This window comes from Buteo buteo, chromosome Z (genome assembly GCF_964188355.1).
Source record: "Buteo buteo chromosome Z, bButBut1.hap1.1, whole genome shotgun sequence".
Taxonomy (NCBI): Eukaryota; Metazoa; Chordata; class Aves; order Accipitriformes; family Accipitridae; genus Buteo; species Buteo buteo.
In genome coordinates this window covers 81,565,143-81,591,550 of record NC_134204.1, presented here as the reverse complement: position 1 = coordinate 81,591,550, position 26,408 = coordinate 81,565,143, and the positions used below count along the sequence as shown (strand labels likewise).

The 26,408-nt window shown below is 36.3% G+C and overlaps 1 protein-coding gene across 5 annotated transcripts in view; it reads right to left on the bottom strand.

Moving 5' to 3' along the window:
* The window catches only part of XRCC4 (X-ray repair cross complementing 4), a 181,532-nt gene that overhangs the window by 51,000 nt on the left and 104,124 nt on the right, over positions 1 to 26,408 (bottom strand). For all 5 annotated transcript variants that reach the window (XM_075021427.1, XM_075021425.1, XM_075021426.1 and 2 more), the window contains one exon: positions 11,688 to 11,832. In XM_075021427.1, coding sequence (XP_074877528.1) covers positions 11,688 to 11,832 — 145 coding nt within the window. The remainder of the gene's footprint in view (positions 1 to 11,687; positions 11,833 to 26,408) is intronic.

Here is a 26,408-nt window from a genome sequence, read left to right as displayed (position 1 = left end):
TCAACGCTACGTCACTCCATACTACACCCCATGTCACTACAACCCCTCCAGCTCTTACAATCCCATGCCCATTTGTTGTTCAGTGCCTTGACATAATTTTTTCTAAGCCTCCTGCTATATATATACATAAATGTTTCTAATTTCCTTACCCTCCTATTGCAAAACAACCATGTCTACCTCCCCGCTAGTGTGCTCTCAGCTACCACCCAACCAAAGGTGCTAACTGGACAAAACGGATCTGGTGAGACTATAGGCATATCATGAAAGCTGTGGTCATGCTGTTTATTTGTCTAGTGGCAGTACGCCTGAACCCATGGGCGGCTGGAGCAGTACGTATTACCTGTATTTGGAGTCGTCATCCATCACCTGCTTGCAAAGGGGCAAACAGGACATCACTCCTTGGCAGCTCGTTGGCCCACCCAACCACTGTTGCTCCCAGCTTTGAGAAGTACAGCACGTACCCTGATAGTAAGTTGCATGAATTTGATATAGACTGTAAAAAACCTATTTTGCTCCCCTCTGCTCCTGTTCTTTCCCTTGCTTCTCTCCCACACCATTATCACTGGTTGGGGGATACTGGTTTGGAAATTTTGCTCATACTATTTCTGGGATTGCTTTGAGTTAACATTGATAAAAATTTGATGCTTTTGGCTCTTTTTAAAACTTTGAACCTGGAGCTCACAAAGTATTTTGAATCCTTTAAAGAGTCAACAGGGAACTCATCATATGCTGATGATAATTATTTCTATTTGGAGATCTTCTGTTTGTGTTTTCAAATCTGGTTTTACTTTAACTGAAATAGCGGTTCAAATTCTATCACTTTGGATTTTGTCAACACGACTGGGTATAATCTGATTTTTTTTCTCATTGAACATTTTCAGGCAATACTGTAGCTACACAGATATATAACTAAATGGCAGTATTTACATACTAAGGGATTCTTTCTTAGCCTGATGTTTCAGTACAGCTTGACAGTGATAAAGCACCTGAGCAGAAAAATCATTCTGTATTTGTGACCAACAGCAAATCTAGCAGGTATACTATTTGTAGAAATGTTTTATTATTTAGTGGTGTATTCTAGCCTAAAGACTTGAGGAGTTTCTTTACAAAAAATATCTAATTTTTCAGGATACTTTAATAAAAGTAGAATTCTATTCAGGTAGTTTAATAGTTATCCATGAAGCAACTCCAGAGAGACAAAAGCAATCATAATCTGGATGGTTCACATCACCACTAGAAACTAAACGTCATAATTTATCATCTTTACTACAGTGTTACACTTGTGCAACTTCAAGGTTTAGTGAGTTGCACTAGAACATTGAAGTGATGAATAATGTACCATATTCCCCTGTGAGCAAAAAATAACCCCTGTGAAAATATTCTCAAGTGTTGCTTAGGAATCTGGGGCAGATTGCAATGCAAATTAAGTGTTGATAACAGTTTTCTTCCTGTGGCCAAATAATAATTCAAAACCTGATAATTTTAAATAGTATGTGGTGAACTTCTCAATACGTAAAAAAGAGCCATCTTTTTTTCCAAATTTTTGCTAAATTCAGTGAAGCACTCTCTATGAATAGATGTTCTAAATCTTACACCAAATTTGTTTCCAACTCTTTCCATAATTACCACCTTTTTCAACAACCTTCTTACAAAATATTTTCAAGTTAAATACCTTCTTTATCTTGTCTAGAGAAACACAAGCCTAGAGGTACCATTTTTTTAATTTAAGAGACGTGAAATTCTCTTTCTGATATCTACATAAGTGGTAGAAGCGGTATGCAAAATATTTTCTACACTTTTGAATACTTATCAGCTTTTAAAGAAGCACATTAGAAATATTGTCTATTTCTAGAATGAAACTTACCCTCATCAAACAGTAGTGTTTACATGCACATTTGGCCCTTTTCCTCAGTTTTAGTCATTATTACTGTGTGAATTCTAAACATACAGGATGAAATATTGATGTCAATGGCTAGAATATTGTCAGATTTGAATTCACCTTAGTACCTGATGCCTTTTGAATCATTAAGATAATTTTGAAAAGAGCCTTTTACTTTATCTCACTTCTGCTATTTAACATGCCTTACAATATTGACTCTTCTGCTGATCGTTTTTGAATACTGACCATTTTCCTTCAGTTTTATATGAAGTCCACTTATAACAGTTGCCTTACAGTTAACAATCTGAAGAAAATACAAGCATGCAATTAATTTTCAAATTGCTGTTCATATGTGCAAGCTCAAATGATGCAATAGCTACATGAAAATTGTTATGAATAGTTTGACAGCTGAATAAAGTAAGGGATTTTTTTAGGTGTTATTAAGTAATCAAGGAAGTCTTCCACCAATATTCTGTGTAAACACGGATTGTATTAATCTAATTCTGTACCTCCTGCAGCTTCTAATAAGCTCTTGGTTTTATTTATGTTCAAGGAGATTGAAAGGAAAGTTAAATTATTTTAAGAGAGACAAAATGTGAAATTTGTCCAACTCTTTCTCTTATTCTACAAGTTTTTAAACTGATGCATAAGAATGTTCTATATACCCTCCCACAGATGGCAGAACTCATCAAAAAGGATACTGATTAATGTCATGCTGAATCCTGATAAAAGTTGACAGAAACAGATGAGTCCTCCCAACCGACCATGAAAATGCATTTGCTTATACCGTATGTATTAGTCACAGTGTATAAATTTATGAATATTTATCCATACAGACCAGATCTGGGGATGCTCTAAGTATTACTGAAAATCCATTGTCATGGACTTCAAGTGCATAATGTACTGCTTTGGGGAAACATATATACATGATAAATAGGAAAACAAACGCACAAATCAGTGCCTTTCACCACGTTCCCTCTCGTCTGTCTGCTCAGCAATGTGCCCAGTGTCTTCTCTCACCCTTCTCTGTACTCCTCTCTAGACCTTTTCTTGCTCCTTCTCCAAGTCATTTTGAAAGATCAACCTGCTTTGTGAGGCAGAAGGTACAGGATTAAAACAAAACTCAGCACAAGTCTGTTTACTCGTCATCCTTTCCCCTTGGTTTTCCTATGTTTTTGCACTAGATTTCAAGCATTCTGGAACAGAAATTGTCCTGATACCTGTATCTTACTCAGTTTCAAGAGCACCCTTGGCAACTATGAAAGAGTAAATCTAACGAACCTGTCATAAAAGACATAAAAGGAGATGGAGAGAAAGCCACAGAAAATGTTACTGAATGTACTCTGTATTATACATTATATACAGGAGGTGTAGCAAGTCACATTAAGTCTGATATTGTATTTCTTACTGGCTGGATGTAGGTCTTCACAGTCAAGAGTATCAGTGAAATTAGCCCTGCTTTGCTGAGGTGGGACATTTAGGGGGGACAGAGGGAGGAAGAAAGATGATTCATTGGATCAAGGACAAATACAAATAAAAATAAAAAGATTAATAGCTTCATGCAGTGAATGTGACTTTTGAGAAGTACACTGAACTGAGCAGAAGCTGAGCAATCACCTCAATGGAGCAGGAGCATTTGCAATTGTTTGTGAAATCATTTCCCAAATCCTGAGTTTTAGTGTATTTTTGTGCATGGGGTTTTCTCTAGAATGTTTCCTGGGCTCTACAATGAGCTAAGGGATTACTGGTCTTCACAGACAGTTGTGCTATATGGAATACTCTAATTTAATCCAGTAAAGAAGACATATTTCATGATCAGTCTAATGAACAATAAAAACAGATATTTGAGGCAGCTTTATCTCATTAATATAGCCAAGCTTTCATCTCATTCTCTTCCGTCCTGTCTATCTTTGAGATCAGGACTGAGCTGGCAAGCATGGTTACTTAGGCTTTCCATCACACTAGTATTAATCTCTTGCCAACATGTATAATCAAAATCTTAGGCATCTACATTACCTGCTTCTTCCTATTAAACGTAATGTGAAAATAATTCTGCCTGAAGAGGTGTTTTAGGAAATGGAGGTTTAATTGACACCATCATCAAGAGCCCTTTACAAAAGTGTTCATAAAGAGAGTGCACATTTTCTGCAGTACAATAATCACAAGGACATACCAGGAATTTTAAATATTGCCACCTTTGTCATTTTTAATGCAATCTCCTTTTCTTACTTCCCACCCTTCCCCCTAAAAGACTGAAAATACTGTAGCTTGGCCTACATCAAAAGCCAACAAATATTCCAGCACTGCCTGTTAGGTGAACCACACACAACCTTTTCTCCTTCTTACTGTAATTTACTCCTGAGGAGCAATTCTCTTGCCTCCCACGTTAAAATACCCCAGCCAGAATCACAGTATTTAACAAAACTAATCCATAGTGCAATAAATTAAACTATACCAACCCACAACCTACCTAAGAGAGGCTTAAAATATAAAATTTAGTTCAAAGATCATTCCAATATAAAAACTTTGTTAGAAAGGCAAGGGAAAAACCCACCAAAAATTTACCAGAAAGGTAACAGAAGAAGATATAGTCTCCATTTTTTTAAGCTATCCTCTTGTAATCTCAGAGCTACCAGTTTCACTGAAATACATTATATATTAATCATTTGAGACATATCTCACCAGATTTGTCACAGCAATAAAATCTTGCTCAAAAGAACACGCCCTGAGAAAACATAGGGTAGAGTCCTGTCAGTCTTACTGAGTAATAACTTCTCCATCAGCAGTCAATTATTAGGCTATTACTAGTGACAAAAATTGGTGAGATGTGCTACAAACTAGAGAGCTGAGTGACTTTACTCAGGAGAAATTGCAACCTCGGAGGTCAGCAGATAATGTTCATTTTCCCCTGCCGCAGGCTTTCAGGCTTCATATTTTCCCATCTTTCCCTGGGGAGTCAGCAGAAATGGTGACTGCAGATATGAATTCCTTGCAATTCCCACAGAAATAAATCACCCCTTCTCACATGGATGGTGGAAGCCTAATTATCTACCGCTTATTTAAAACAAGGACACTTGCTGCACAGAAGGCCAGAGTGCCATGAAGAGAAAGGTAACTGTACTGTGTTGTATTTATTTCTGCCTTATTCCTTCCAGTTGAATATGGAATTATTCTAGACTTTTTGAACTTTTTTTTTTGCAAATACTGCTATACATTGTAATCAAAGTCTTCTACCCTTTTTGCCTCTGACAACACCCCATTTTGTACAGCCACAAGTCACATAACACAGGTATTAAACACAGCTCTTCTTTCTACTTCAACCTTATGCAACCTTAAACATTCACAGATGACTGTTGAGAAGATAAGTATCACTTATCAAAGCTCCCATCAGGCCACACAAAGTTACAGTACAATTTTTAATATTTGCACAGGTGAGTCAAAACTGTCTGGTATGAATGGTGACCAACTGCTGCAGCCAATGTCATGGCTAAAAGGGAAAGAAAGAAACTATCCAAAGTATAAGAAAATGCTGAGCATGAATGAAACACGAGAAGGACTTAATTCAACTATCTAAAAAATGTTTGGTTTGATTCTCACATTAGTCTCAAATGAACCTGACTATCCACTTCTAAGAGGTTTCTTAACCTGTTTACATTTTAGCCCACATGAGTTAATTATAAAAAACTTTCTAAACATTGCATTCCATAAATTTATTATGGCAGGAATGAGCTTATCACTCCTGTACACAGACACTACGTTGACTCACTGATATACCAGTGATCATAGCACTTTGTCACACCATGCAAGGTTCTGCAAGTTCTCTCCAATTGTATTAAATAAATACTCTTAATGAATAAAAAAGTGACATGTCAACGTGAACTCTCAAATACACATTTTTTTAAAAGAGGATAACTGTGGTGTAAACTTTATACCCCCTCTGAACCATGGAAGGTTATGGTATGATCTTCAGTGGAATTCAAATATCACTTGGTTAAATCTTTACGAGAAAGAATTACTTGTTGCATGAGACAGTAATACCGATGTCTATGTGTAACCCTCTGAGAATGCCAAATTCCAGGACAAATCTATGTTTTTGCTACCTGAATCACTGGCAGTGGCAAACCACATTTTAAACAAACCTTGCATCAGGACTTTAAAAATGTGAACCGCAAGCTATAAATTAAAACAAATGCAGAGAGATGATCCCAGGGGATTCCTGGCACACCACAGGCTCTGAGTGCTTTTAAAGGTGTGGAAGGTTATCAAAAGAAAGACAAGTCCAGCTTATTACCGTATTGGAATGTAACGCTAAGAGCTTTCTCTTCAAATAAATGACATATACCTATGAAGACTGTAAAAACCTTTTGAAGGTACAGAAAGAGATAAGAGTATGAAAATAAAAAACCACCATATTTATCATTAACAAGAAAAAACTACGCAGGTGATTCCACCCACAATTATACGTGCGACTAACTTTAATCAGAACCTTAAGTCAAGAACAAACACCAAGCATGAGGACCGTAACAATCATATTTAAACGAAAAATGACATTCTCTTTTTGGCCTTTTCTGATGGAGCAGGTGATAACAATGCAAGTGGCACAAAATACGCCTTGGCAACTACTGGCACTTCCAAATAGCCAGTCAGCAATCTGAATATGGTTTTTTACTTCATACAGATGTTTCTGAGGACTCCTAGATATATGTTGAACACTTTGAGCTCTCTGGAAAAGGAGCATTCATATGTAAAAAAGGAAGATTTAAATTACTGGTGGCAAAGATCCTATCAAATTCAGTGGGGCTATGACTGCATCTCAATATTTCAGCAAAACATACTGAAGTTAAGGGAAAGCATCTCTTTCCTTCAATTTAAACGTAGGCCTGATTCTGACAGTCACTCAGTTTTATCAATCAAGCAAGAAGTAGCAAGCCAGCAAAAGTCAAATTTCAATTTAAAAAAAACCCCAGTAACAGCTACATCAAATGTACAAAACTAGACTTATACATATGAAACTGAAATTTTTCACTGTCAAGAGTCACAGTGCTTGGTGTAAACATGTATTTCTTTACAGAAAAGGCAAGCAAATAATACCTGTTATTTCTCAGTCAACTGAATTACAACTATTCCTTAACACTTTCTTCTCAAAATTATGAAGCATTTTCTCCGTAATAACTTTTTTTGGTTGTCTCTACTCTTATTCTCAGGAGAATCCAGCATATTTGCATCCATAAGGCTTTTCCTGTATTTAAGATGCTTTCCCCCAAACGACTTCTGAAATTGTATGCAACCTCAACAGTATGTACACATTCAATAGCAAAGAAATTATAAACACTATACAGCAGCCGGAATGGATTACATTTTGATACATACAGAATAACTTAAAGAATTTTGAGTCTTATCCAGTAAAGCCTTTGTCCTAAGAAACCCACGCGTGAATGAGGACCATAAAACTATATCTTTTATTAATAAGAAATAAGTCAGACAGAAAAAAAGGTTTTGCTTTTCTTACCTCCTTAAATAAAAACAATTTTGATAAACCAAAGCAGAAAGATAGATTTTTACTTATGGAAACAAAGTAGTAGTTGTAAGCTGTACTAGAAAAGGAAGCTTTTTCCTGATATACTTTTGTTTTAGTTATAGAGACTCCAGCAGTGGTTGGATTCAGCTGTACTCTGTCAGTATAGATTGTACAAGCCACACAAAGTATTCTATATTCAATGACTATGCTTAATTTATGAAACGATATATAAAAAATATTTTCAGTAGGTACTATCTTCTCTCAAATAGGTTCCAATACTTTTAAAGTGAAATTATTATAGAAACATCCAATTATTTATAGGATTCAGGCTGACAGGCCATACACTTAAGCCTCTATATTGAATGCATATTCTACATAGCTAATAGTGTTATTCATATGCAGTCCCCTGAGAGATTTGGGTAATGCATCAATAAGCATAATTTCTAACTGTGGATTGGGATTGCTCTTATTAATTTTTCTCCTCCAAGTATGAAATGCAAATTGTAAAAAGTAGAATTTGCATCTTAACTTGACTTACATATTATCTCTGTTCTGCACCTTAGGAAATTGCCAGATATTAAGTTACAGTTAAAGCTTCAAGAATACCATCACAGTTTACTGGAATAAGAATAATTCTATTTTACTTGCTGACTCAATCATACTTTGAACTGTAAGAACCATCCTTTGTCACATTTTAAAAATGTGTAAATTGCAAGCCCTAGTTTGACTGTTATCAACATGTAACATCTGTCTGCCTAAGGAAACATTTCCTTTTATTGGATAGCTCAAATTTGAAAAACAACCTAGAGAGCTGGATAAACCTGAATCTTGGCAGTTCACTGACCAACTAATTTTTCTGGATTTCTACTTTATCATAAAGAACATCTTTATCTCAGCAAATAATTAAACAGTTCATTTAGCAAACCTTGTTCCATAAATCCTAGTTCAGTTCTTTACTGATCTCCTGTCTATACTACTTTCACTAAGCTTAATATTATCCAAAGCACATTTCCAAGTTTCATTAAAACTGTTGATTTAGTCCTTGAATAAATTGTCACAGTTAATACTAGATGTCTATACAGATAAATTCAATTCAACTCCTTTTCCTGCCACTGCACCCACACACAAAGCATGAGAAAGGCAGTACTCCTTTTGCTCTAATTTCTATGTTAAACAGATTTTTATTTGCATTCTTCTCAGTATTCTTGGTCATATCTAAAAATATATTTCCATTCCAAAGGACTAGAGAATTGCTACATAACTAGCCTCAACATCCATAAATCTAAAATATTTGTGGAAATAGAATCCTTTCATTTTTCATGACTCAGTATTTACTTTAGATGCTCTTAACTTTAAGCATAAACAGTACTTTCTTACCATACTTTAAAATCTTAGGAAAAATACATAAAAGTTAAGATATAATTCCTATTATGTGATAACAATGACTGTGTTGAAAAACACTGGATTTTCAAAAAACAATCTGAAAGCCAAAAAGAAGTGAAAAACTTGGATGCTCTCTGTCAATAAAGAGGTATTTTTTTCTTCTGATTTAGGATCTTGTATCAATTGACTTATGATGCAACAATATAAAGACAGCATTATGCTCTTGATGCCTGGTTTGCAACTGCCCTTTCATTGCCTGGTAAATATTAAACAAGCACTGATGATGTCAGCAAAACTTGCAAATGGAAAATAACTCTAAATAAGCTTTAGTTTGTTAAAGCAAGAACTGTGGGATACAATTTTAGTGATAGCACCTTAAAATATTTACATTACAAGTAAAGAATCAAATCTTTCTGCAGGTCTGTGCAGGACAGCTCAGAAATAAGAACTCATTCGTGCATTTGCAAATGTGATCACAATCTGTCATTTGATCCTCCTGCCAAACAGAAAAGCATGACATGCTTTCAAGGGCTGTACATCTTCCATATTTGTGATGGAGCAATTCCAGAGGTGAAGGAATTTAGAGGTTAACTTCCTCCCTGCCGCCCCAGCAGGCTGGGGTGGTTTGCTTGGATTAGTAATTTTTTGCCAAGTGACACAATACTGGAAAACATTTTGGGCAGGACCCCAACGTACCATGAGCTTAAGATAAAGCCTTTCACATCGTGTAGGATCTAGCCTTCCATCAGTACAAATTACTGAAGAGGCTTCATAAAAAGAAACAACTATAATTGTGAACTGAATTATGACACTAATTCTACATCTCCCTACTTTTGACAGGCTGAAGAAAAGTGAAAATTATTAGCCAAGCAAATTGACTGAAAGCTTGATTAGCAGCTGGCAAAAGACTTAAAATGAAGTTCAAAACCCAAGAACTAAGCAGGGACACTGACAAAAATAATCAGCACAATGGAAATTATTACAATTCGGCTTTTGTAATGTTCCAGGTAAATGGGGAGATCTAATATCTTCTTATTTAATATAAAAATTAGCACTGCCACTGTATTTTTAACTAAAGAAAGGGTTAAAAAACATACTCCAGTATCGGGCAATACCACATTTGATTTCTGAAGTCGCCATAGGATCACAGAGAAACATGGATCTTTTATTGTCAGATACATCTTCACCGTACTGGAAGGCATGTCACATGCCAAGCAATGTTGTGACCTGTAGTGCAAAGCAGTTGTTTACAATACATTTCATACATACTTAATGCAAAAAAGAAAAATGGGAATAGAGGCTGATAGAATGGATGTTCCATATGGTAAGCCTTAAAATATGACTAATTATGTTATAGGCAAGAAGAGGAGCCAATTTCCGGATTCAGCTCTGATTTGATTCTGTAAGCATATTAGAAATACTTTACACAGTATGAAAAACATTATGTTGCTCTGTTTTTTCTAAAATTTGCCTTACTTAAAGGAAGTAAAACAAAAAATATCAATATCGTCTCAGTCCTTCCCCTACACAAAGGGCTCAGATACTCATACAGTGAGGATTACTCAGCCCAAGACCTCTATATTCTCCTTTGCAATCATTTGCCTCCATAGGTTTTCCTTCCACAATCAATACTAAAAAGAGTGAAATTGTTTTTCAGGCAAACAGAGTCAGACTTTCAAAATCAAACTGACTATGTACAATGGGGAAAGGGCATTGTCCATTGTAATATATTAGACTCTAAAAGAACAGAATAGAGGAATTTGACATTGTTCTAGACAATTCTAAAAAAATATAACTTTTTTACTAATAAAACAGGATTGTAAGTTTAAATATTCCTAGCTGGCATCAAGCCACAACCTTCTATGTCAAAATAAGGTAATTCTCTTTCTGATTTAAATAGAAATCTTTGCTAATCATGGGAAATGTCTTTGTAGTCTACTTGCGTCCATGTCTGTTTAAACAGTTTATTATCCATTGGATATTACAAATGAAAAGGGAAAACAAGTATTTTGAAATCTAACTTACCATAGATCTTAAAAAAAAAAAAAAGATCAGCTTTTGAAGAAAATACCACCAATCACACTGCACCTCTGAGGTAGTTCTATGCATAGCTAAGCACCTCCCAGATCATGTGAAAATATTTCCAAAAGTTGAGAGTGATATAAGAAGAAAAAGACTTTCCTTAAGTGTTATAAATTCTGCCCCCCTTGTGATTAAGAGTGAATTCTTTTTTCTTCCCACTGATCTTATTTCCAAAACAAATCTATTCTCGTCTATTAAAAATGTTATTGTGAATTAATTTCCACTGAAATTACAAAAACAGAATCACAGGATGGTGAGGTTGAAAGGGTTGCCTAGTCCAACCTCCCTTCTGAACCAGAGCGGGTTGCCTAGGACCATGCCCAGTTGGGTTTTGAATATTTCCACACATAGAGACTCCACAACCTCTCTGGGCAGCCTGTTCCTGTGTTTGACCACCCTCACCGTGAAGACACTTACAGTGTGACTACTTTCTGTGACACAACTTAGCTGAAGCTGTCCATCTTAGCTTGACACTTGCTATAACTGCATCCTTCTTTGCTTGCAAGTTTATGCAGTAACCTACAGAACATCGTTTTAGTAGGCTTTGATCTATTTGCTTAAAGTTATCTAGGTCAATTAAAGAAAAAAATTTACAATTTTCACTTTAGAGGTGTATTAAAATCAATAAGTCATTGGGCCTGGCAGTAATCATTCACATCTATTCAAAGTTGGGCAAAATTACTGTAAATGACTATACAGAATGCAACACAACGGTACTTGATCTGAAACATGAAACTGCACAAGAAAACACAAAAAAACCCAAACCACAAACCCTCCCACATCTGTAGATATAAAAACATTTCAACAAATTTGAAAACTGCTTACTTTTCCTTGGCTGGCACTTCTGTCTCATGAATACCCTTCTTAGCTCCTGTGGCGGCAGGCTTTGCTGTCCTTTGTCTTCGCTTTCTTCTTGGAGCAGTATCAATGACATCTGGGCTACCCAGAAGGGAATGCTTTCGTTCTGGTGCTGCCAAAAGGAAGAAGACCAAAGTTGAAAAGAACTTGAATATGAAGTATTACAAGACAATTCTTAAAATATTTTTTGTTTATTTTTATTAAAACCTCTGTACTGCTAAGATGGTCTCAGATTTGACAGCAATTGGTGTCAAAACAGACAGATGACATAGAGGGAAATTCAAAAAGTCCAAATTTAAACTGTAAAGATAAGCTTCCCTCAACATCTCTTTGTAGCCAGTGGAGAGAAAGATGGGCAGTTATAAACCAGAAATATACTGATGGTCTCCTCATTCCTCCTTGTAGACCCTATAGTAACTAGAGAGGTAGGCTACAGAGCCCAGTTTCATCTACCTCAGGTCAGTCTTTGTCACCTACAGAACAACTGAGGAAGATGTGCACGTGGCACAGGGAAAGGAGCTTGAGAGTTCTGCTTACTGCGGGGCTTTGTTCAGACTCTTGGTCTACAGTATGGACAGCCATACACACCCAGAACAAAAAAGAATTAAACAATTTTCAACATTCATTACAACAAACCCTTGAGAGAAGCTTACTGCTGTGATCAAGCACTGTATTTTGTAACGTAATAGTCAACCTGCTACCATGGACCTTCAGGCAATAAATCCCTACAGGTTCTGCTGCAGACTCCCTGAAAACAACTGGCAGAAAGACTGATAGACAGTGAGGCAAGAAATCATCCATCTGGAGCAAAACCATGCGTAAAAAGCGGTAACACCGCTGGTTCAGACTAAACCTCTCAAAGTGACAAAGAGGAGCTGCAGTCTGAAAGGAAAACAGGGAGACTTCCCAACACCTCGCAAACTGAAACGGGATATTCCGTCTAGGTTTCCACCAAGTCCTCTGCTGAATGTAAGTAAAGTAGGCTCTGTCCAGGTTCTTTTACCTACGATTTCAATCTCCATTACTACTGCATAAACCACGATTTCACACCTGGTTCACATTTATATTATCATGTAAATTCATAAAAAACGCATTATCTACATTTAAAAAGCAATCCCCTCTCTGCTTTGACAGTTATCTACTTGAAGCTTAAATGTCAAGACAACCAGATTCTTCCTTAAGCTACCCACCCCCTTCCCTTGCTAATAAAGCACTCAGAAGATATGTAGACATTTTTATTCCAGCTATCAACATCCTGTGGAATGCTTTTATTGGTATGCCTGCTTTAAAAATAAAATCTTTAATTACTTTGAATTTTCAAGATAATGATATCCAGAACAGCACACATTTCAACTAAAATATATTAAATAATAATGTGGTGAGTGAGGCTGATGCTATTATGGTAACTTCCCTGATTATTACTTTCTGTGTGTTTTAGGAAGGTTTAATCTTCACGTGGATGAAAGACACCATAATTTGAGATTCAATACCGAAGGTTTTCACAGAAAGTAAATAATGGGTCCTATTTCTTCATTCCTTTCACAGTTGTTATCCACGTCTACTAAAAATGAAAGAAAATACGCAACCCACAAGTAACATTTTCACTGTTTCTCAAAAGAACAGGTTTCTGACCAAGAACACTGCTAAATTAAACAAGTAAATAGAGGGTCCCTAGAGCCAGCACAACCACTGTTTACAATGAAGCATATGCTTAAATATCAGAACCTCTCAGCTTTTACCAGCATGCACTATATTGCCTCACAGACTTAGAGATTTTTGTAGGGTGACAACAGGTATTAACTGACATATTTCCAAGGCACAAGCCAATTAAAAAGTTTCAAAGTCCAGTACAGACAAAACACATTGCTTATAATAAATGCTGAAAAGGGTTAAATTACAGCCTAATTCTTCACACTAAACTTTAGCTATGCTTACTTTTCCAGTGCTAAATGTTGAAAATATGTTCATGATTGTTAATTACTATTTACTGGCAGCATATTCAGGGTAGTATATCTAACATTTATGCTAATACTATTTTATATATTCCAACACCACTTCCTAAAGTTGGCCCCTTCTTAATTAATACACATAAAACAGTTTACTATCAAGAACCAAACAAACTTGAGTAATTTTACTATCATAGCTCTTATCCTTCCTTGTTGCTGTTCTCCTCTCACACTCTCTGCTTTTGCCAAAAAGTAGATCCATAGGTTAGCTACATATGCCAAACCAACATAATGCTGATGTTAAATAAATGATGTCTCTGTGCTTTTACTTGTGTAATATGCAATGGTGCTCATGGCCCTCATGCTCAGCATTGTTTACTGTTTAGACACAAATCCTGTTTGTCTTCTACAACAGTCCCACTGGTGCTCGAGTGAGAAAAATGGAAGAGAAATGTTCGTCTTCGCAGCATACTGCATTTGTGCTAACTTCAGGCTGGGAAAGCTTCTCAGTTTTCTATTAAACATCTCAATCTAATCTTTCTCATGAAAACAAATTTTGCTCTTATGACCTATTAAAACCAAGCAGAATAAAAAATATTGCCCTAAATTATTCAAGTAAACCTCTGTAATAAAGTTGACAATTTCTATTGTGACAATGTTTCTTTCAATAATACCAAGAAGAAGGCTTCTCATTCAGACAGCCTAGAATGCAATCTTAAAAGTAGTACTAGACTGGCTTATAGATAATGGTTTTTCTTTTGTTTGTTTGCTTCTTTTAAGCCAAACTACCTCTTAGGTTAGAACTGCCAATGAAAAGATGGCTACACTTGAAGCTCAAAGTATCATGCGTGACCGTAAGACTTTAAACACACACCCACTACTGCTGCCCAAAAATAATTCCCATTAACGAATTCATTTATAGTACTTGACTAAAGGCCAAAGAAAGCTTCAGCAAAATATTATTCATTGCTCGACACAAAATCATTTGGAAAAATGAGAGACAGTCTTGAACATAAACCTAGTTTTTAATTTTGAAAATCTTTTCTAAAAGAAAAATTTTATCTAAATTTCATCACCATTTTAAGGCAGTAAAGTTCCTTGACTTCTCACAAAATTTAATGTTTTACTTTGATATTATGTAATACAATATGAATGATTGTTTTACCTTTGAGAAGAACAGTAGCAATTTAAATGCAGACAAGAGTATTGTTTAACGAAAGCCAGTTAATTAAGCTACCTAAAACAACAAATGTTGATCAAGAAAAGGAAATGTTCCTAATATATAACATACCTTCTGCAGGTGAGTAACTGCAAGAAACAGTATTGATAAGAGAGCAAGAAAGGGAATCACAGTTCAAGTACCAAGATAATATTTCTGCTAAGAAGATTAAAGACTTAAACTCTTGATGTATTTTTTTGTTGTTTGTTTTGAAAAGTGGTATTACTTGGTGGGTAGAAGGAGTTTTCAAATAAGAAAGGATATTCTACAGAATAATTTAAACTGAAATCTAAAAATAGCTTTCACCGGTTTGGAAGAGTCAGGATGAAATTAAATCAATACAATCCCATAACACTGGGGGCCTGGAAACAGAAGATGCCTTTACTCTAATACAGAAAAACTGTAGGACCCATTCTCAAGACATTTGGTACACAACACCTTGCATCCATGCAGAACAGCACGGCCTCTTCCAAGCTCTCTGCTGGGTGCAGTCTCTGGCCAGCCAGACTCTACCTGGGGAACTGCCTGGCTGAGCTGGTACAGAGCAAAATCATTGCAGGGGAACATGCTAGCAATGAAAGGGGGCAGACAACTTCGCTCAACAGCCAGCATCGAGGTCGGATCCTGGCATTGTTTAGTGTACTAACACAGCATCATAATCTCTGAAACTACAGGCATTTTAAAATTAATTTCTGTAGCTTGGTTAAAGATAGGCAGTGAGTTAGATTTTAAAATAGATTTTTGCATTCCTTTATTTTGATACACAGAAGTCAATTATTTAAAAAGAAATACCTTCCATTCTATCATATTCACTTCTCTGTCTGAAAAAAAACCCCGCCCACCTTCATCCTCTGTATATCATCACACACAATGAAAATTCTACAGCTTTGACTTGCCTAATTATTAACAACAGTCGTGTACTCACTGAGAAAACAGAATCTGGTTCCTGTTAGTACAAGCTCTATTTTCAATAAAGGACTAAAGCCAGTACTAAAAGCTTGGCTTTGCCATAGAAAAATATACAGGGAGCAAAGCAAGCAAAAAATGAGTAGAAGCATTCCAAATTTGAGCAATCTGCTTGCCTACAATGACCTAACTTCACCAAATAGAAAGCAGTCTCAATGTCTGAATTCCTGAAAGGTGTACTGCAAGTAAGAAAAAAAGTAGTAGTTCTTGAGATTTTACATATAGAAAACACAGTTACAGATGTAACTTCACTTCTCTTCACCTTGTTAGCATGTATGTATGATGTAACAAAGGATCCCCAAACCTGAACACTTCTATTTAATTCATTCCTATCATCCAAAACATCTGGCAGAACTGCTACACTTCCTTAGCTAAACTATCCCATGTAGGTTCAGAATAAAATCAGGTACTCCAATAGTATTTTGCAAATGATCTACTGCTGACTTTTAATGCAATATGGGTGAAAGCAGAACCTGGACCTTGCTACTTATAGTTGAAAGACTACATCAGTGTTCTCATTTGCTTATATTTCTATCCTATCGGTAACTAACCTCAAGTGTATGACGTTTTTGTTATTTTAAATACTGATCATTTGTTTCCCTTCATAAAATATTTTTTCCTCTCTCAATATTTGTATTCCTCAGCATGCTAAGTCACGTTAGAATGGGATGTGTCCTTTGCAAATACAGACCTACAGTCACAGAGCCCATGGGATTAGTCCAACTGCTTATAATGCACAGGGTTGCTTCTAGGTTAACCAGTCACTCCAGAAAAGGCAACACCGCAAAGGAAAACACTGTACTGCTATAAGATTTGTATCATTGAATTATCAGGACATAACATGACAATTTTAAAACCAATCATCAATGTCAAATGGATTCAAGGAACATTCACACTTCTGGCATGTACCACCATTAGCATTGTAAACTGGCTTTGCTCACAATAAGGAATTTACAGTTACATTAAAAAAAAAAAAGCTTTATTTATTTTTGGATTAGAATGGAACAGGGAAGATTTATAAAGGATACAGGCATTTATCTCAAGAAAAGGACTGGCATTTATTTAAAATTATCTCCTATCTTGGAGATTTTATCAACAGTAGCACAAAAGTCTGTCAATTTTAATTTCTGTTCTGAATGAAAATTTACCTGATTCCTTTTTCATCAGAGTAGTAAGGACTTACAAAAATTTGTTCGGATTTTCAGGTATTAATGCTATCATAGGTTCCCTAAATTCCTCTCAGAGCCCTGCTGTTAACAGAACAGAATTTTCTGGTTGAATTCTCCTTAACTCCAGGCAGCAGGTGTTGCTCCATAGAGTTACTCAACTGAACTTCCAAGTTCTACTGTCTCTCTTTAATGAAGCAGATGATTTAACTTAAAATCAGTCCCTTGCTCAAGGACCTTGCCATTTTCTCTACGATGGTTTCTTTGGGAAACAACCAGGCTGCACATACAATTACTGCCTCTCCTGCTTCTGCCCTTACATGGCATTGCTAGCAGATAAAATAGACTGAAAGAGGACAAATTGGTCACAAAACGATCACCTAAAGAGCACCAGGACTGCCTGTGACAGCTGCTCCCCAAGCCACGAAAGAAAAAAAAAAGAGAAAGGGAGCAGAACTCATCACTTTAATCCTTGACTATAGTGTAACTTCAGTAATTATGTGGTTTCTCAATCTCAGCCTAATTCCTAAGGGATCACCATAGCTGATAGTAATTAGCTTCTCTTTGACATTCTCAGCAGAGAGTCTCCTAAATGAGTGGGTATGGAAATGAATGTGTCTCACTGATGTAGGCAATTCCTGCAAAGTAGGATTAAGTCATTCTTGACAGGCAGTTTAGGAAACACCACTTCTACCTACGCTAAAGTTATCCTGTGTATACACATTCTGGCCATAATCAGGCCCTTTTCCTAAGAAATAGATCCATTTGGATCATTCAGAGATCCAAAATGAAACATTGCTATTTACGGTTCATGCATATGCTTCAGTGAAAGTAACAGGAATATGTCACTATTTTAATTTTAGGAAAACAGCAAGAGCCATTCTCCATTCCCTTTGTTCTGTTCTACTTTATATTTCATTCTTTGTATAAATTTGGGTTTACTGTACTGTAATCTCTTGGGGCCTAAAGGCTGTCAAGACTGCAGTTCTATAAATTTTCTGTCAGTTAGTTATTAATGTTTATTTTTATAGAGAATATGTCCATGGGAAGTGTTTATGAAGACACATTTTAAAACAACTCCAGCAAGAAGTTTAGATCCAGCTATACAAAATTTATAAATTGTATCCAGTTCAGTACGGAAGTTTACATTTCACCCTGCTAGACTGTATTACCACTGACAAAGCATCTGAAGTCTTAACATGTAGACTTTTCTATTTGCAAAGCCTATTCTTTTCCTAACATCACATTTTTTTCCAGAAGCTTTTTAAATACAATTCTTTTCTTTAATTAAAAAAAGCTTATTTCAAACCTGCAGGGAAACTTACCAAGTTGTAATAAAAATCTGGTTGACATACCAGATTTCCTTCTCAATGCTTATTTATTGAAGACAACTCAGGTGCTCATCTGTTAACAGTTCATATTGTCTTGAAACTAGATGGCAAAAAAACCCTAGGGTAAATTTGACAAGCAAATAAGAAGACTGGTCAGGAAGCATGAAAAAGTCTCTTTTCATATATCAAAATATCAGCGGGGAAAAAAAGAATGCCTTTTTACAAATATCTGCAGAGACTTTGAAAGAGCTCATTAATTTTAATAATCAAACCCATGATGTCTAATAAAAATCACTCTTTTAAAAACACTTTGATATGGGATATTTCAATGAACCACATGTACTTCATCAGATGAGATATTAATTTTCAATAATACCTAATAATGTGTGTTGCTAAATATACTTTAGCAATGCCACAATTCTAAGAAAGTCGTTGGTTATAAACATTGTCAAAAGTTATGATTTGTCAGTAACCCAGCGATCTTGAAAATCCTCACAGCATACAGCTGTATACTATATATTTGTAGTGTCTCCAGCCCCTGAAAATTAGTACCTGCCTTACAATACCAAAGGAAAGCTTTATAATGTGCTCAAATCTTTGCTGACATGGGTCTGGTATAGGCTCCATTATGAAGTGGTGAAAGCCAAGAGATTGCAATTTTGATATCTGGAACCTACTAACAATTAAAGTTGCTTTCCCTGCTTTATTTTTTATGGGTGCTTGACAGAAGCAACAGCAATGTTGGCAGCTTGGATGCTGAGGTGGTTTTTGACTAGCCGAAGGCTGTTTGGTGACAAGTTCGGCTGCTCAGCAACAGCATGCTCCAGTCTTCCAACGATCCAGTGAAAGCCCAGATTTATTACATGCAGTTTTAGAAATCCTTTTCCATCTCTGACCCTCGAATCTTTTTGAAACTCTGTATTAATGCTGCCCAATGAGGCTAATCTTTGTGTACCATGGTTAGATGCACCATCATCTAGCACACCAGCATATCCAAGTTCAGGCAAGAGCATGTAAAAAGTTGTCGTCTGAAAAGGTTTAGATGAGCTTACTGTCCCGGGTGTGACCGTTTGCTAGAGTCATTCTCTGGACTCCCTTGATGCCCTATTTGGATCATCTGTACCACCCAGGGTGGAGGTAGGAGGCTTCTGAACAGCATCCCCAGGAGACATTAAACAGCATGCAGGTCAAGTAAACAAAACAACAAAACAGACAGATGGAGGAATTAAAAACATGAAGCTAAGAAAAGCTTTGGAAAAAATTTCTGGGCTGTGATCTTTCGATTCAATGTGAGGTAGTGGAGCCGAAAGCCATTTCTTATCAGGCGCGTAAAACATATACCTCATGCGTAGAATTCCAACTGGCATCATTTAAATTGTAGTAAATTTTTTCTGGTCTACTCCTTACGTTGCTAAGCCCACTCAGCTGATTCAGGCCCTGGCACTGACAGTGGTGGGCTTCCAAGTATCACCTCTAAGGTGACCCTGTATGTCAGACAATAATTATTATTATGCCTAATCCCCTGGCTGCATGGATGTGGAGCCTGACATTTGAAAACCAGTCCTAAAGAAGAGTTTGAATAATGGTAATTATATTACTTACAAATTTCAAATCAGTAAGACATTATTTTGTTAACCTTTCTGTAAAATAGTCACCCATAATGCTATTTAGAAGATAAAGTAGCACAGCTATTTATGCGCACTTTGAAACAGGGCTTCTCAATTAATACTAATAGTAAGTCTCAAATTCCTGGGGCATGCATTTGCAAGAACTGTAGCTACTCCTGTGCTAACTTTTTCACTCAAAATCAGTATCTCTTGCATGGTGAAATATGTAACAGTGTCTGAAAAGATCTGTAAACAATAAAGCCTTTTGACTTTTTTAAATTATTTTTTCTTTGGATAAAGCACTGGGTTGCCCTTGTGCTTGAATAGTCTTTAGTATTATCTAGTCTGTCCCCTGGAAATGTACATAAAAGCTAGCTGGTTTAGAAGATCATCATCTTGGCACATATTTTATTCACTAAGAACCCTGCAGGGATCATGAGGCCAAGCGAGATCTGCCTCTGTGTACTGAAGGCAGCCTTAAAAAGCAAATGTGAGCTGCACTGGGGCCACAACCCACCCAGTGCCCTGAAGTTGCACCACAGTGCTTAGAAATAGCTGGAGCTGGACTGTTATGCCACAAGAATGATTTCTTTCCCCATTAAACAATTTTTGAGGAAATCAATACAACTCAAGGGAAGCCACAGGCTGCAATAACTCTGGAAAACGTATGTTTTCATAACAATGGCATTTTATGGTGGATAAGTTACTAACCTCTACCAAGAACTTTACTGTGTGGTATCTTTTAAGATGCCTTAAGATTTTTTCAATTATGTTATAAATTCCATTTGGGGGGATACAGGTATTTCTACTTTAGGTTGAGCAAACGTTTCAGGTGGAAAAATCTAAAATAAAAACCTATTTAAACATGAACTTTGCCTGCCCGCATTTCAATATATATTAGTAAGAAAGTACAATAATGTTTATTTGCTACTTACATTATTTATATAGCAATATAAATACGTGGTCCTATGTGTTTTCTTTGAGAGACAAAAAGACAGATTTCAAGCTTTAAAATAATTTACTCTAAAAGTCAGTGACAGAAGCACTATGTCCCATCATAAAGATATGCAATTTTAACCTCGGAACACAAAACAGCTACATTAAAACTGTCCTTACATGTGAACATACATAATTAATGATTGGATAGAGCCTAATCATTCAAAATTTCATTGTCAAAGGAAAAATGTTGAGAAAGCTTTAAATGAGTAAAAAGGAAATGGAGCATCTCCTGCAGTTTATACAGTGGTTCTCCATCACTAATAATAGTATTGGAAGCAGTCAAGGGTGGCTGCTTACTCAGAAAGTTACTAACAAGCTTTTTACCTCTAGTTTCCCAACTTCAATTCTGTGTATGGTTGCGGTAACTAAAAGTCACCATTACATTTTGTAGTTAGTGTGAAATGATTTAATTTCATCACACTCCTAGGGAATACTTGTTACTTGATGATATTTGGGTAGGACTGGAGTACATAAGCATGGCTAAAATCTTCTGGAATCTATAAGCAGAAGTTAATTTTAATAATTTTTTCCCAAACCCACAATCTTTTGGCATCCCTTACTACAAATAATTTTCTAAGGACCAAAGTTATTCAACACGCAGGATCCTGCACGGCATTCAGGGGGACACAGAATCTGTTCCTGATCTTACCATGGACACTGATGAATGCTTTGGTTCCTTGTGTGTAAACCATGAGTAACGTTTACTTGACTTTATAAAATATCTTAACACTGAGGAATGAAAAGGATCGCACAAACCAGGTCCAAAGGATAGAGGCACCTCTGTAAACGCAAGAGCAGCTAAGAGATATTATTATTCCTGTAGACACCAATCACACAGGTGTGCACAGAGGCTCTGGAGGATGGAGAGGACAGGGAGGCGAATCCTCTGCGGAAGAAATGGTGAGTCTTTGGGTGGGCAGGCAAGAGGAAAGGGCCAGTTTTGTCAGGCAGGGCTCAGTCACAAATAAGCTTGGGATCCAACAGCCCAGTGAGCCAATATGGCCAATACGATTCTTCAGCATGTAAATGATTATAAAGTGTTATCATAATCTGCCAATCAATGTTGACAGAAAACAGTTGAAAGGATAAAGCCTAATTAATACAATCAAACAGTACTACTGAAAGGATCACAGGTCACGTCAATATTATAAACTGTGTAATTAAGAAAATAAATTTAGACACTCATGGATCAAAACTGTGGGGTTTTTGTCTTGTTTAAAAATTTTTTATTTTTATTTAAAGTAAACCTTCAAAAGAGCAAGACACTGCCCAAAGTATTTAATGTCTTGAATACTTAAGTGAAAAAACGGGGAAGTTAGATGTGACTCTGGGAGACATCCTCAGAAAAGCCCATGTTTTGCTCCAGCATCCTCTGGGCTTCAGCCATGATTACAAAAAATTCTGGGTGAAGCCTGTAAGATTTAGTATTGCCTTCTTTTCCATTTATTCCACTTTCCTCTTTCTACCTTTAGCAAAATTTGAGACAAACTGAGTGTATTGTGGTGACTGGTAAAAGAAGGCCATTGCCCAAAAAAGGGACTACACAAGGTCCTTGACAGAATTATAAGAGTTCAAACCCCTTCCTTCTGAAAGATTGTTTCATGAGAAGCTTGTGCCCTTTCCAAATAACCTTGCTACAGAATTTTTAGAATATTCATACTGTGCTTTTTGCACGTATATACCCTTTTTCCAAACATAATATGCTTTAGATCTTATATTTCTATCGTATATTTTTAAATTTTGTATAACCACCTGATACTCTTCCAAACTCTGGCATGCATTTTTTTATGTTTGCTGTGAAACAAGCAAGCTGACCTGAGCTCTCAAATGTCATTCACTAGGAACAAAATTCTATGTACACCATTAGCTTTCTGGATCCATTTATTTCTATTGGAATTAATATGAAACCTCCACTAAATAAAAGACATAGCATGAATATTATCCACAAATTGCTGTTAGCTACCTGCTTTTTTTGTACAGTGTTTCTGAAAGGCTTTTCATGCTGTGAATTTAAAGACAGCATTTAAGATGTCATTATGGCATGTCTTTATATACAGCTACCATTAAGGTCTTTGTAATGGATTCAGAAACGATGAACATAGAAGGTGCATGTGTCTCAGTCAGACGTGACATTAACGTTTCTATGGCAGATGCACTGGCACAATTTCAATCAACATCACAGGATAATTTTGCTGTGGAAAATGCTACAGGTAATTTTGGTTACTCTAAGGGGTTCTGGGAATATATTTAAAGAAATTTAAAGATCTCAATAAGTACTTTGAGAGCAGCAATACATTAATATTTATTATAACATTTACTGAGCAATGAACATGAAATCTGATCATGTACAAGACATTAACAGATGACGAACAAAAAATTATCCATCAGTGTGTCTCAATCAGAATCAAGAGGCTGGTTTAATCTACAAGAACTTCTATTTAGATGCTTTTAAACACTTACAACGCAGTTCGTAAGACACATACATAGCACAATTTTAACTTTCATTCCTCATTTATTATTAATTGTGAATGGATCATAAAACTTATGATAGGACTCAAGACCTGTGTTTACATTCTGACCTGGGTTGGTTTTCTTCATCAGGTCCCTGGACATCTGCAGGGCTCTCCTGATCTGGCTGGGCTGTACACATGTGCCAAGCTCACCACTAACAGACCACAGCTGAAGAGGCAGCTAGAAAGCAGCTCAACTTTAGAAGCTTTAACCTACCATCATGGAACCATGTATGAAACACTTTGTTATTGACAAGCTGGAAGATAGTCAGGGAAATTTTAAAGGGTAATGGTGAATATGAATGGCGAAAGACTATGGCAAATAGCCTGGCCCCAAGTTAATCAGACAATAGAGATGCACAGCCAGGATGCAAGATGAAGTAATTGTGTGGTGTGATGGTAAGAGTCACAGCCAGAATCGTTATACAGAACGGGCTTTGTTCCCTTGGGATCCACTAACTCTGGGATAGTCTTTCCATATGGCAAAAACTCCACTCCTCAGTAAGAAAAAACAGGATCACGCCCTGAGCTGTGCTAATGTTCCATGTATCCTTCCCCGGCCAATGTCCCTACGAGCCACCAGGGCCAAGAGGCACCACGCAAATTCTTTATTGAAATGGGAATGCCAGGTTTCTGATTACCTAAATCACCAAACCCACTTGACAACACAAAACAACACGTGCACAAGCCTAGGAAACACTGTTTTCTTCTGACAAAGAGTCTTACTGCTAAGCCTTTCTGATATTCAGACTAGCCTTTTGCAGTGTGCAGCAGCCTGAGAAATTACTTAAGGGTAGAACACAGCTTGGACTGGCAAAGCTTCATGCAATTCCTCTACCCCTCCATCAACATGCAGCGATTCTTAAAAAAAAAAATAAAAAAATAGGGATATCTATATATATGGATAGTTTATGGTTGTTTAATATTTTATGCAAGCTCAAAATATCTATATGGAAGAAGAAAATACTTTTCTATATTTGATGTATGTTATAATTTCATTACACTGGGAAATTCTCATGCACTTTTACCACCAAAAATTCTTTTAAATTATTAAGGCCCTGTGGAGATTTAAACACTTCCTGACATTCCTCCAAAATGACAGTCACTGTAATGGTAAGGTGGTTTCATTATAAAAAGTAATACAGTCTCCCTGTAACTAAAGAAAGCTTAGAGAAAATGGGATTTAAATACACAGGGTGTAAACACACACTCTTTTCCCCACCACAAGACAGCTCAAGCCTAAGCTATAGACACTGTTTATCAGAATCAGTATCCAGTGAAGGATAGGGGTGAAAAAACCCTGCTTTACACAGGGAAAACACACAAATATGTGCAGATCATTCAATATAAGTGCAAAGAAATGCACGGGGAGTAATGATTTCATCTGTTTTATCTGCAAGAAAGAGTAACTTTGATCATCTGTGAAATAAAAGGGGTGGGGAAAAGGCAGCATGGCAACATTGATCTTAGGAGAGAACTGCAAAGGCATCCAAAAATGAATTCAGTACATGGCAATGGCAGATTAAAAACCTTTGCTCAAGTAACAGTTCCAAAAACTGCTCCCACACTTTTAAAGAAACAGGAATAAATTATATATACACTACTTGAAATTAAGAAAAAAAAAAGTCATTATGGTAGAACCATCAGACAATTTAACCGACTGATTTAGACTGAAAAGAGTTTTTCCTCTGGCACCTTGCTGCAGGGAGAATATGAAGGGATGACCACTGTGATATAAACCACATACTAAATTCTAGTGATGAAATACTATAAAAACACGATGTCTTCAAAGAAAGAATGTTAGTGGGTTATTTCCAGCAAAATTTGCTGAAGATGTTAGAAAGCATGCATGATTTTATGACATTTTCTGAAGAACCAAGAGGAAAAAAAAGCATTTCAGTCTACAAAGACTTACAGAATTAAGTTCTGTAACAGTAAAATCAGAATAAGGTCACCAGGTTAAGTGGCTGATGTGTGGGATAACAGAAAGCCATAACAAGGTTCTACAAGCAGAAAATATTGTATCATTTGATTTTTGAGTCTTTCCCAGAAGAAAAGAAATGTACAACAGAGAGTCTTGGTATTATATTTTCTCACATTACAGGCAACATCTTACAGTACTATATTAGACAGCTTGATCCTTAGAAATAATAATTTTGGTATTATTTAATGCTAGAATTTTTGCCTTTAACTAATATTGTTTCTAACCATCATAATACTTGTCTAAAAAGACGTTTGAGAACCTGTAATTTTCTTTTATTGGAATGGATTAATCATTATTATACTGGTATAGCTGACTGACTTAAAAAAAAAAAATTAATTAAAATCACACAGAGTTCCAAATCAGACATTTAAAAAATTGGTTTTTTTCCTTGTCTGCTCAAGTTTAAGCAGTGAAATCTTCACAGTACTGCCCTCAGTTCTATGGTCGCTGGTACTGACTGTTATTTTGGCAGCATGCCTCCCAGGAAGACCAGCTCTGATTAGACTACTCGTAGAGGAGAATACTATGCAGAAAAGTGAAAATGTCAGAATAAAGTTCAAAAGCAAAGAAAGAAACATCTAATCTTTGCCATGTATACCCTGTTGTGCACAACGCCCTCTTTGTTGATCAACAAGAAACACATTAAAACATCCAGGACTGGGCACAAAATACTAATGTGAATAACGGCTGTTAAGATGACTAACACTTTTATTACATATTCAGAATTGAACACTTTGGCCAGAAACAGAGCCAGAATAAACCAGAGTAGCCTCTCTGGAAGTTAATGGAACTATAATGAATTACACCAATTGAGAATTCAGAGTATTATTCTGGGATAGCTTGCTGGTGAAATACACAAAACAAAGCAAAAGACTAACTGCATGCTGTGCATGAACACAGTCATTTTAAATTGTATTTCCTGAAAAGGCATCTGAATAATGTCATTACCTGAAAAACACC